This window comes from Gallus gallus, chromosome 1 (genome assembly GCF_016699485.2).
Source record: "Gallus gallus isolate bGalGal1 chromosome 1, bGalGal1.mat.broiler.GRCg7b, whole genome shotgun sequence".
NCBI lineage: Eukaryota > Metazoa > Chordata > Aves > Galliformes > Phasianidae > Gallus > Gallus gallus.
In genome coordinates, this window is record NC_052532.1 from 77,444,993 (window position 1) to 77,458,239 (window position 13,247).

The following is a 13,247-nucleotide window of genomic DNA, read 5'->3' on the forward strand; positions in this document are numbered from 1 at the left end:
ATCATAACTGTGGGCCAGGCAGGGAGGTTGTGCAATGTGCGCGCTCCAGTCAGGAGGCTGCGGGAGAGATTCATGCGCTGTGAGCAGGAGCCGAGGCTTGGAGGCCTGAGCCAGGAGAACAGGCAGGGGCTGGGATCAAGGCCCCCCTCCAACCAGCATGGAGCTGAGGATGGGCAGGATCGAGCTCTCCCTTGGGATCCTCCTCTTTGGGTCTCTCCTTCCAGCTGAGGTGCTTGGGAAAGAAGGTAAGTGTGGGACCTGCTGGGCTTGGACAGCAAGCAGGAGAGAGGTACCTCTTTGAAGGGTGGGAAACGGCCTGGTCTGCCTGTATGGGGCCCCGGGAACGGTATAGCCTTCCTGGAGAGAAGGGCTGCAGGAAACTGGTGCCTCAGAAAGCAGGTGGGGTGTGGGGGTTGAAATCCAAGAGCAAGCCCCCACTGTCTCTTAGTGGCTCAGTGAACTGAGCTCAGGTATGCTGTTCACCCCTCCCTCTCCACCCCCTCTCAAATGAAGCACAACTGCCTCAACATATCCAGTGATTCAAGAGAATTCTTCCTCTGCTTGCATTAAACACATGTGTTGCAGATAACAAGCTTAAACATAAACTTATGAAGTTGTTCCCCTCACCCCCTCGACAACACCCCCGCAGTTTCCTAAGGAAGCTCACTGGAGAGTTAACCCTTTTGAGCAAGAGAGCAGTCATTTCTGGGAGGTGTGGGAGATGAGGCAGTCTCTTTAACTTACCTCAACGTAGGGAGGTAGAGCTCAGCTTTACAATTTCTTCTTCTACCTCCTCTTTCAAGACTCTCCTGCTTCCCTTTTCTGTTCCACTTAGCCCCTTTTATTAGATACAGTAATCTCTTTTTCTTCCATCTTGGTAATTGTGTGGTAGTTATGAAACACCTGGGAATTGGGAATTTTAGCAGAAGGGTGAGGAAGAGTAAAGCTCTGTTCAGTTTCCTACCTCTCGCACTTAATTTCTGCTAGAGACTTCTCTCTTTTGTATGGTGAGAGTTGTCAGGGCTTTTCATCCCAAGGATAGCCCCCTTGTTTGCTGCGCCAGGCCCCTGACTGGGAGGACTTAGTCATAACTGGCAGTTCAGACATGGGCTCACCTCAGACTCTGTGTGTGGAATGCTCATTTAAACTGTTCTTGACATGCATATTTATATTAAGGATTCAGCTAAATGGAAGCAACCAGTAGACATTATGGAGAGAGTGAACCCAGGTGAGAAGTAATATTAAGGTATTGCCACACAGGCTCTATTTTCCATATGTGTGTGACCAGTAGTTGTCAGTTACACACAGACCTCTCTGCCAACTTCTCAGCTATCTCAAACATCTTATTTTGTCTGCATCTGTGATCTATTCTCCCTTCATGTGTGTAGCAAGGAACAGGCAATTCCCTGGCATCCTTTCTTTTCTGAAATCTTTCTTCTTTTGAGTAGATTTCCCATGTGGCTGGAGAGCCACGGAGAGCATGATCAGAAGCTGTGGACCTAAGAGCCAGTAGCCCCAAAGTACTTGCATTCCTTGTGCTTTTGCAGTCCTACTGATTCATTCATTCTTTTGTTGGAGAATCCCTGCTGCGGGTTTCACTTTGACAGATGTATTTCTTGAGAGTGGTCTTTGCCCACAACAGTGACGGTGATGAGGCATGGCTTACAGGCTGTGAAGGTTCTCGCACTGGCTTCTTCTGAGTGCCTTTTCCTTTGCTCTCTGCTAGAACTTGCTGCACAGCCCCTCTTGCTTCCACGTCACTGCTTCAGGCCTGAAGTGTGTGGGATAGATATTATCTGGGTGACGGTTCTGGAAGGACAAGCTAGCACACCTTTTAAGTTTTTTTGCTGCCAACAACACAAGAATAATATCTGAAATAGAGAGATTGAAAGCAGAAGGGAAGTGAGTGAGGAGCCTCTTCTGGACAGGTAGTCTGTGGCTTGGAAGGTTTGGCCGTATGACCATCCCATGAATGCAGCAAACTTGCAAAACCTGGATTCCTGCTTTTCCCTTCTCCCAATCCCAGAAGGGTGTTTCAGAGGTGAGAATAGCAGTGCAATCCCTCTTATCTCTGATTCTGGCCCCACAGCCTGCTTCCTCATTCCACAGGACTCCTGCTGATCTGCACTTTACACTCTTAGTTGTAGTTGGCAGGCAGTATTTGTGAATCAGTCAGACGAGGGGGAGGAAATCTGGGTATTTAAATGCAATTTAAATGTTTCCCCTCTCCTACCTCTCACCCTCGAATTCTTTTCTGAGATGTTTAGAAAAGACCCCTCTGAATACACTCACAGGAATCCAAAAGGTTAATCCAAATAATTTTTTTCCTGTGTTAGCAAGTTGGGGCCGTGATAGGTGCACTGACATCAGTAGTCTGTTCTGTCAGTGGCAGCAGAGTCAAAGGCAGCCTCGAAGCTGTGCATCCAGCAGTGTGGCTTATTTCATCTCCCTTCTCCCTGTTTGCCTAAGAAGTGATACATTTTTAATTTCACTCTAGATCAAGACTTAAGGGCAAACTCTGATCATATTTTCAAGTTTCTTTGAGGGCTAAAAATGAATAGACTACTGAATTTCTTTGTCGAATGACTCCAGGAGCCAAGACTCAATGTGAAATTGTGCAGTGCAGTCCTTTGAGAGGTGGCAATGCTGTGCCCTGAAGCTGCTATTATCTCGCTGTCGTGGCTGGAACATTTCTGAGGAGCAGACAGTAAAACGATTTCTAGGCCAGCATCAGACAGTGAACAGCTCTGCAGAGGTGTAGAGCTAGGAAGATTGAGAAGCTGAAATCTCGTGGTTTTTGGAGACTGTGACAGTGGAAAATCCCTTCTACTACTTCACACTGCCTGTCTTTCCCACGCTGTTTCAAGCACTGAATGGCACTTCTTGCTGACACTGATTGATCTTTTGTGCTGGTAATTTATTTGATTGCCTGCCTCTTCATCCATTTTGTCTGCTGCCTTCCTATTCCAAGGAGGATGTGGGCAGCTGCTAATACTGTATTCCCATTTCAATAGGCTTTGGCCTCCTGTTCCCATCCTGGAACAGCTTTAGAAAGCAGTAAATGTTGTCAGGGTTTAGCATGGCATTGCGATTTTCGGATGTTTTCAGATGCCTGTGGGTGTTAATTGAGAGGAAGGCGGAAGAGGAGGGGGTCTCATACTAGGAAAAACTTTTAATTCCTGACTAGCTGCACTGTTCTACATTTTCCCATTCTTCCTCCAGCCATGCTTTCTGAAGATAAAAGGTCACAAGGAATGTGGCGCTGTGAGGTGACAGAGAAAGTGCAGGCTTTGCCATCTTTGACAAAACTAGTATGAAGCCATTCCACGGGACATATGAGTAAGGTCACTGATTTTTTTTCTCTTCTTTGGTTTTCAGTGAATCTGCTAGACACAAGCACTGCACAGGGTGAGCTGGGCTGGCTTCCAGACCCTCCAGAAATAGGGGTGAGTATATACTTTCAAGGATGGGGAGCTGCTGGGAATGTTACAAAATGGAAAAACATCATTCAAACTGAAAATGTATCCTATCCTCTAGGATCAGGCATCTGCAACTCCTTCCTCTCCTGAACCTCAGATCGTATTTTCAAATTTCTTTGAAGGCTAAAAGTGCATAGTGGATAAAATACTGAATTTCTTTGTGGGATGATTCCAGGAGCCAAGGCTTCATGCGATATAATGCAGCACAGTCCTTTGAGAGGTGGCAGTGCTGTGCTCTCAGTTATATTTGTCCAAGTACAGCTATTTTGTCTCAAGTACAGATGAGTGATCCTTCTAGCATCAAGACTTCAGTGATGGAGGATGGTTTCCTTTAAAACAGCAGAGCTGTGGGAGTAGTGGATAAAGACACAAAGGAGTGGATTCGGGAACTATGTTGCAGCAGTTGAAAGGAAGGATGTTAATATGTGGTTAAAGCTCCTCATCTTATCTTTCTAGCAAGTCACAAGCTCTCCTACGGCGAAAGTCTTTACCCTTGCTGCTTATAAAGTAGACCTGGGCTCAGCCTGTTCCTAACTCATTTTCATAACTTTCCTCTGTAATGTGCTTTGGCTGGTTGAAATTCATCCCAGCCTCCACCTACTCCTGGTAGTCTTGCTAGGTGAACTAGAGCCAGATAGCGAGGTTTTCCTATTCAGGCATAAGTGCATTTGTTTTATTTGTACAGCTATTTTGCTTATTATTATAACTTACTCAAAACAAATGCCATAGAGACACATATATGTAGATAATCTTTTGCCCATTGTTCCCTTTGCTGTCCATATAAACTGTCTGCATGGTGATTTTAACCCAGTACTGCTCTCCAGGCATGTTCAGGATGAAGTCAGAAGACATGGAGAGAAACTGAAAAGTGCATTTTAAAAAATAATATGATAGAAAGAAGACAAAACCTTTGTCACAGAACACCTGGCTTGGCATAAGAACTGCCATACCCTTCAGTTTGTGGTCTCAGAGCACGCTAACCTAATAGATCAACATACTGATGACATAATGACTGATAACTAACAGATAATGAAAGATACATTCACTGACTTCTGATGAGCAACTCTGTTGTAGGATTTTGTCTGTCATTTCCTGATAACTGTTAGGTGGAGGGGCTGACAAATTGCCACTGGCAAAAATGGAACAATGAGTGATTCTCTTGGAATTAGACTTTGGACAAGTTTCAGAAACTGAGCTTTCAAAATGCAGAAGGAAATGTGCTTGAGAGAGAATTCAGAACATTTTTGACACAAAAGAGCTGAGATTAAAATGTAATAGTCTGACTAGCTTCAGTATTAACAGGCTAGAAACATCTGAGCTGTATTGCTTACATGGAAGAGCTGTATTTCATGTAACAATGATACTTGTACCTAATCTTGGGTGCCAGAGATCTCCCATCTGTGAGCTGGACTTGTGTCAATACACTTATCGCACACAGAAGGAATTTGCTGTGAGGAATATTCATGCTTTATACAGATAAGGTCTCTAAGGCATAGTACAGAGGAGGTTGGATAACTCTGTGGAGTCAGAATTATACCGTTGTTTTCTGCTCTTCTTTAGGCAGTGATAATGCATGAAATGGCTTGCCACATGTGATGGTTTCATGGTAATGCTGGGTCTGTACATAATGTAGACAAAGCTTTTGTAAATACGTGTGCAGCCTATGTCCACCAAGCTGTTAAGATGAATGCCAGTCAGTTTTGGACAGCACAGGTCACTATTATGGATTTTAAGAGTACACTAACTAGCAGTGAAATCTTACCTAAGTTTAGTGGTGACATAAAACCAAAGTGTCTATAGAAATTTGTTGGCGAAAAGGTTTATGCTAGCTTGCTTTGTAATAGGTGTTTACAAAATGCTTTGTTCATTTTAAGATAAAAGCTATTAAAACCGAAGCCCTTAACAAGGCAGACTGTAGTTCCTATCACTTTGTCTCCCTCTCTCCACAGCCCCCTGATCACCTAGCAAATTCCTTGATAATTTTTTTTTTCTTCCTGTGGATTGTTAAGATGGCGATATCAAATAAGCATAGAGATGTGTATTACAGTACAGTGGTAGATACCACTCTTCTAACGTGGTATAGAACTAATGATGATCACTTTGAAGGCATCAGGAGCCAAGAATTTACTTGCTCTGACATCAAGCACAGATACAGGAAGGGTGGAGAATGGTTTGAGAGCAGCTCTGGGAAGAAGGATTTGGGGTGTCTGTTGATGAAAGACTCAACATGTGCTGGCGATGTGCGCTTGCTGCCCAGAAGGCCTACCATATTCTGGGTTGCATCAAGAGAATTGTGACCAGCAGGTCAAGGGAGGTGATTCTGCCCCTCTACTCTGCTCTTGTGAGTCCCTACCTGGAGTACTGCAACCAGTTCTGGAGCCCCCAACACAAGGACATGGAGCTGTTGGAGCAGGTCTAGAGGAGGGCCACGAAGATGATCAGAGGGCTGGAACACTTCCCTTATGAGGACACGCTGAGAGAGCTGGGGCTCTTCAGCCAAGAGGAGAGAAGGCTCCAGGGAGACCTTATAGTAGCCTTCCAGTACCTGAAAGGGGCCTACAGGAAAGCTGGGGAGGGACATTTTAGAAGGGCAGGTAGTGACAGGACGAGGAGAAACGGCTTTAAACTGGCAGAGGGTAGATTTAGACTAGATACTAGGAAGAAACTCTTTACTGTGGGGGTGGTGAGACACTGGAACAGGTTGCCCAGAGAGGTTGTGGATGCCCCCTCCCTGGAAGCATTCAAGGCCAGGCTGGATGGGACTTTGAGCCATCTGGTCTAGTGAGAGGTGTCCCTACCTATAGCAGGGGGGTTGGAACTAGGTGATCTTAATGGTTCCTCCCAACCCAAACCGTTCTACAATTCTTTAAGGTCATCCCATGCTGCACAGGCAGTCTGGCTCCTTGCACTGATTTTAAAAATCATCAAAACTATTGGAAAAGTACTTCTGAAATGCTGTGATGAATAACAAAATGACAAGGCACAGTAGTGTTGCTTCCTGGCAGGTTGTAAAATAACAATATGAAAATCATTTATCTTTGTTTTGCTTTCAAGTATAATTACATCAGTTTGGAACAGATGGTGATGAGGAGTTGCATTATCCTCTTGCGGTTTGCTTTCAATAAACAAGGTTTTGAGCAGCCCAGTCTGGTTCTGAATTTAGCCTTGCTGTATGCAGAATAGACTAGGGACCCAGAGGTCCTTTCACACCAAAATATTTCTTTATTTTCCATGAGTGTTCTGCATGTTGGCATTTTGAATTTGTATTTTTAGCCCAGGCAAAATAAGGATCTCCCAGTTCTACTTGATTTAATATATTGAGCTCTGTCATATCTATTCCCGTGATTCACTCTATCAGTTTATGTAGGCCTGTGATAAAATGTATTCGGCAAGCCAGTATTTGTGTTTAGTTGCTATGATTATTCCATGCCTATCCTCTGCGCCAATCTTGAAATTTTCCTTTTGTCCACTATTTCTGATTTCATTTTTTGTGTCTGCAGGAACAGTATTTATATAATACAGTCATATTTTCAACTTTATATGTGAATACTTAAGTTCTTGGCCATTTGTACTATAGGTAGATGTATGCTGGGCCTCTCAAGATGGCATTCTGTCTTTGTGCTGTTCTATGGATTGCAGATTAAACCCAGCATTCCTTGGAGGCAAGTTTTCACCAGCTCTACAACAGTCATTGCTTACAGAAGAGGTTGTTTTCACAGTTACTTCATTTTTAATTTGGTTATCTGTTATTTCCAGAATCACAAGCACACCGTTGCTCCCACTAGTTGCCAACTTATATAAATGGGTACAATTTGCCCTATTGTATTAGTATCAAAAGTTCAGAAATGCACAATTCTCAACTGGTAGCTTCTTAGTTTATAGAGTTTATTTTTCTCATATTATACTTCTGCATAGAACATAATGTTATAGAAATTTTCCGATGATCTTTCACTCCTTTATAGCCTGCCATTTTTCTGTGTCCTGTGCATGACGAGGTGGATGACATCATTTTTTTTTTTCTGCTAGCTTCCACATGCACTTCAAAATATTGCTATCAGTTCCAGACTTTCTACCAAGTTCCTTACTGTGAATGGTACCTGGCCTGCTCAACTTCGGTTCATTTTTACACAGGACAAAAAATGGGCATGCAAAACACAGTGACCTAATGTATCTCAACCCTATTCAGAAATAGCCACTAGCTGCAGTTACTGTGGTTCCTAAAACACTTGGAAAACTTTGGAAATGATGGAATTCTTGTGCAGCTCTGTAGCACATGTTTCACAGGAGGTCTGGTTATGAATGTAGCAGCTGCTAAAACCGTATGAATGTAACTTATGTTAGCTAGTGTTCAAATAATTATTTTTGACATTTTATTTTTCTATTGAATCCATGTCATAGTGAAAACTTTACACTGCTCAATTATTTGCTTTAGCTAATAGACTAGATCAAGTACTTGTGACCTGCCAGCAAATTTTACATCACTGACCACATTGTTTACAGGCCTCCAGGTTGTAACAAGGCAAGGTAGATCCCAGTTGTTGATACTATCTGATGGCTGGTTTCTGTTTCCACCATTTCTGCTCAGACAGATGGGCCTGGCCATGAACAAAATAATGTTGTGGTCCACATAGCCCTCAACCTGCAAGTGATTTCAGCACAGCACTCCTATTTCACTATACCTGAGTAGTTCACTTAATCATCATTATCTCATTCAGATAAGTCTTACTTGGAACGAGTCTTAGCAAGTCTGTAGCATCTGAAGATGGTATGAAAAATAACCATCAGAAATGCTATTGTGTGCATCTCTTTCCACAGCTGTTGATAATACACATCTTCTAGGATCTAACTCAAAGAGCTGTTGTTGCCTCTGACCCTGAAATAAAGCATCATTACACTCCCCAGCCTGCTCTCAGCTTAAGTATCAGGCATAGGTTTTTAACACCTCCAGGTAAAATGTTTCTATATTGAAATAAAGGATGAATGCCTAAAAAAAGTCAAAAACTAACTGGAAAAGGGAATAGCTCTGGCTTCAGCATCATATCCTGACGTGCCCTACTGCTGTTGATAGGTCGACTTGTGGAGATACTTGTTGATGAGAAATAGTTACTGTATGTATATTTGGGAGAGAAAGAAAAAAAACGTGCATATCCAGGTATACTTTACTATAGTCAACAAAGTGGGCTGGGGAATAAGAAAAGCGAGATGAGAGGAAGTTAGTTGTAAATCAATAGTTGTACAATGGGTCAGATTGCATGAGCCACCAACAAAGTAGCTAAGGCTGAAGTTGCTGCCATACACCCAAGTAGCAACCTCACCTAGTGAACTCAATGTTATGACTTGAAAGGCAGAAAGAACATTTCAAGCCAAAGTGAAGATTCTGTACAACCATTACATTCATTACCATGGCTGCTCAGGCACTGCAATGACGACAACGCTGTTGCCTAGCAGTTCCAAGAAGCTGGCTCATCTTTTTATAGCTGACAGACGAGAGCGGACAAGGTTCACTGAACTTCCTCACATCAACACAAAAGCACCAGGAGTCAGCTGGAGCTTTCAGATGAGGCTGCCTATAGCAAGGTCCTCCGAGAAGACTAACAGGCTATTTAAAGTTTAAAAACAAAACAAATTTTATTACAGTATCAACTAGAATACTGCTGAGTTTGCAGGCAGATAACTTAGAAAGGAAAGGCTTTATATCTGTTTTTTCTGCATGCTGTGTCCTTGCTAGGTTGACTCATGCTTTGAAGTGTGATTCTTACTAACTCGAAGGCCAAAGAGCAGAAAAATCTGGTAATTTCTTCTGGTTTCTTGGAAGGTTATTTCTGTTGCGTTTAAGACGTATTCTTGCCTTCTCTGTGCTTGGCCCAGAGCCTGCCATCTACCCATTGTGACTTTCATGCTGCTGTTTCTTGCAACTTCTTTTCTTCAGGTATATTCGATCATTCTAGAGAGAAGGCACAATTACCCTATCCTGGTGTGAGTTTCAATCTGATCTGATGCTCATCTTTAAATGGAGCCTATAGAAATAGAGCATGCATCGCTCATTATCACCACATTCATTTCTCAGGTTCCCTGTAAATTTTGTTAGTGTACCACACAAAGCCACAAATCACACCGTATCAGGCTCTTTACCTCGAAAAAAACCACTTCTATTTAGGTCCTAGGCTGTGTAGAATGTCGTGTGCAAGTAACATGAGAGTTACATTTGCTTTATTGTTAATAGGATTTTAGACATGAACTCCTTAGAGGCATCATCTGTTTTTCTGTTCCTATCTTTTTTATAATTATTGATATTGTTAATGGGTGTTACCAAAGCAGATACATAAGAAATAAACGTTCTAACATGCCTACATGAAGTGTTGGACAAGACTATCACTCTCCCTGACCTAGTAGCGTCTGTTGTGACCAAGACTGTTTTCATGCAAGACCTTAGCATGGCCAGACAGTCCAGAGCATGTGCAGACAGCAGAACCTGGATTTGATAAACAGGTTATATAACCAACGCACTGGAGTTCTGTGGCTCAAATTAGCACCTTACCTTCCCATAAGGACATGAATACAAGTTAAAGTGCAAGGAGATGGGTGGGATAGAGACCTATGCACTAGTGCCCTAAAGGAAAAACAATTACACAACACTGTTGCTCCTCCCTGAAAATAATCGATGGATCATTGTGGGAAAAAAAATATATCATCCCACCCAGAAAGATATGCAGACAAGCAACCATCACTCCTCTGTTGTATGGAAGGCTCCACGACAACGTGATGAAATCAAACTCGTCTGACCATTGACAAAAGTTCAAAGAAATAAAACCAGCCTCTGCTGTTCTCAGATGTGCAGTTACAGGACTCATGAAGTTAAAAGTCTAGTTTACTAATCAACATGCTTCTTTCATCATCATCATCTAAACTGCCCTCCACACCAGAAAGAAAGTTTGCAAGAGTGCTGAGAAACTTTCAGTGAAGGGTCACATCAGCTTAATTCTGGAATATTTTCAAAATACCAGTATTGTGCTGCTATTTTTCGTGGTCAGGTTTAGCTTTGCCTACTATAGATTGTCACTGGATGTATTTTACCTAAAGAGAACCCGCTTACCATATCACAGCAGGTATCAGCAAGGTGTCTCTACTGTCATGGGCCTTCCTCTGAAACATTGCGCTAAGAGTGTAATGTAGCTAAATCTGTAATGTACAGCTGGCCTTCAGCTCTGAACCTATGTCAAGGATTTTTTTTTGCTGTGATGGTATGCAAATGCTATACAAGAGTCAAAGAGGCTCCACAGGCAAAAAGTTCTGCTGTTTCTCTCTCTTTTCTGCAAGTGGGAAGACAGAGAAATCATTCAGCTGTCTGTGTTCTTTCTAGGTGGTTTTAGGCTTGAGACATCAGTGCTGCTGAGAAAGGTTGCTCTTTCTGGGCCCTGGGATTTTTCTTCAGGAAAAGATTTCGTGGATTAAAATAGCACTCTTGAGTTCTGTTGCAAATTAAATGGGAAAGGGATGCAGTTTTCTAAGTATAGGTACACTGGAGCTGGCTGTACTAAGTCAGTCTTTTGATCTTAGGGCAACTCTAACCCCAAGTTAAACAAGTTAGTGGTTTTCAGCGTATGAACTCCTAGCCTTTCCAGTGGAGACATGCATCTTCATTTAGTAACTTCCAGCTTCCCAGCAAGATGCTTGCTTTGTTGCTACCTTTTTAAAGTCTCTTAAAAGTATCCCTGTGCCCTTCCCCAGAGGTGTGCAGGACACAGATTGGAAGCTACTGTGCTGAGCTAACCTGAAGGCAAGTGAAATATAGGTCACAGCAGGCAGGCTCTTATCTGAAAGGAGACAGGACAAGTACTTGGCAAGCTAGAGACAGAGACAGATTTACTGTTGTGAACTACAAGCTCTTGTGACTCCAGTCTGAGCCTGAGGATTTGTAATATTGACACAGTCAGTTTCCTCTGTCACTGCTAGCTTAACTTTTTATAATGAGGGTGGATTTTTTATTTGTTGTCTTGTCTTTTTTTCACACAAAAAAAAAAAATACTAAAATCAAAAAAGACCATTTTACTGATGCCTGCAGAGCCTGTGACAATAGCTTCAAGAAGACATACAAACTGTTCCAGTTCATTTCCATTTTATACCCTATGGCAGACCCTATATATAGTAGCCCATGGATGGAGGAATTGCAGGTTGTCTTATATTGACTTCTGGACACAGGTCTGATCTAGAGAAGGCTTACTGGTAGAGAAAACAAAGTAAGCCTTCCTTAGACTTCAATTCACAGTCAATCAAGGCAGATATTAAAAGGCATCTATCTATCTTATCTTTGGATCTTTATTCACAAGGCAGACTAAACCATTATTGTTTACTACAAATATCTATCGGTGCATTCTCAGTTTGTCATTTACGTCATTATGAACTAGCTCGTAAAGACAGCTCTTCTCCCTCACTGCTTTCTTTAGTATTGAATCCAACTCAGCAATGGGAGGAAAGCTGCCTTCTCGTTTGCTAAACTTGCAGTGCTCTGGGATTATTGAGATAGTACTTACACTGAACGATCCTTAGGGTTTTTGTTCATTTAATGCTAACTCCTGTGCTAGAATTATTTTACTCTATATTATACAAAGACTGTCAAGAACAGATGTCTGGAACTAAGTGCCTGTGTTAGTATATGGGTTCCTCAGAAGCACAGAGCACCGATTGGTCCTCAAATTCAGTAGCTGCATTCTTAGACATATTAGAAAGGGAGGCTACTAAATACGGGCCTCTCTTGAATGCCTTGGAGTAAGGATACAGTGTCTGGAATGAAATTGGTAGAAAGTTACATTATTAAAGGAGGTTAAATCAGTGTCATGGGCCAACAAGCTGGAGAGACAAGTAATTCATATTGATTGAACCAGACTTTACCACACACATTCATTAAGAATATTACATTAAAAATCCGAGGCATACATTTTGATTTTGCAGCAGATTCTTTGAGGATGTGAGGCAGTTGCCTAGCAACTTCTGGATTCATCGCCCTTTCATTAAGTGTTGTATTTAACACTTTTCTTCCACTACTTTGAATTTAAAAGCTTTCCTGAGTAATGAAGTCAGAAACATATTTAACAATAGTTCTGTATTGTTAGCATGAAAGATATCCTGTTTTTACTTCCTTTACCCATCAGCAGTAGAGTCCAGAAGAAACATATCCAACTCCCTTGTTATTCCCTTGCACCACACTGCATATGAAACTGTGCAATGGATGTTTTTGCCCTGAAGAGCTCAGTCTGGAAGAAGCTGGCCTGAGATGAGCTAACAAATACAGGACTTAGCAGTTGGATTTTTTTCTAGTAGTAGAGTTTAAAGGAAAAAAATTCAGAGCTGACGCTATTGAAAGCAAAGCTTTGGCCCTCAGCAGCTAAACTGTGAAAATGGCATTTTCAAGACATGCACCACAACAGTTCGTATCTTTTAGTGACACATGAAAAAACCACTTTCTGGTGGAACTTATCTGTGGCACTGCTTTGTGACAAACTGCTAATGCAACTTTTGTAACTCTCGGCCTTCATATGCAATTGTAGATTTCCTGTCAGTTTGGTGGAAGCAGATGCCCTGAAAAAAAAAAAATGCTTTTAAAAGTCATTCCTAACCTCGGCAATTTCTTATGAAAGCTACTTTGTTATTATTCCCCTTTCTAACTTCTCTTTTATTTCAAGAAATACAATAAATAAATAAATAATACTTCAGAATATCTTGTCAATTTAGTTCAGAAGTTTTTCAGTGAAATACTGCAAGGGGTGATTG

The 13,247-nt window shown here is 42.0% G+C and overlaps 1 protein-coding gene across 1 annotated transcript in view; it reads left to right on the forward strand.

Annotated features, from left to right (window-relative positions):
* Positions 1–13,247, forward strand: part of EPHA1 (EPH receptor A1) — a 33,573-nt gene continuing 20,326 nt past the window's right edge. Inside the window, exons 1-2 of the mRNA NM_204360.3 lie at positions 1–245; positions 3,379–3,446. Coding sequence (NP_989691.2) covers positions 158–245; positions 3,379–3,446 — 156 coding nt within the window. The 5' untranslated portion in view covers positions 1–157. The remainder of the gene's footprint in view (positions 246–3,378; positions 3,447–13,247) is intronic.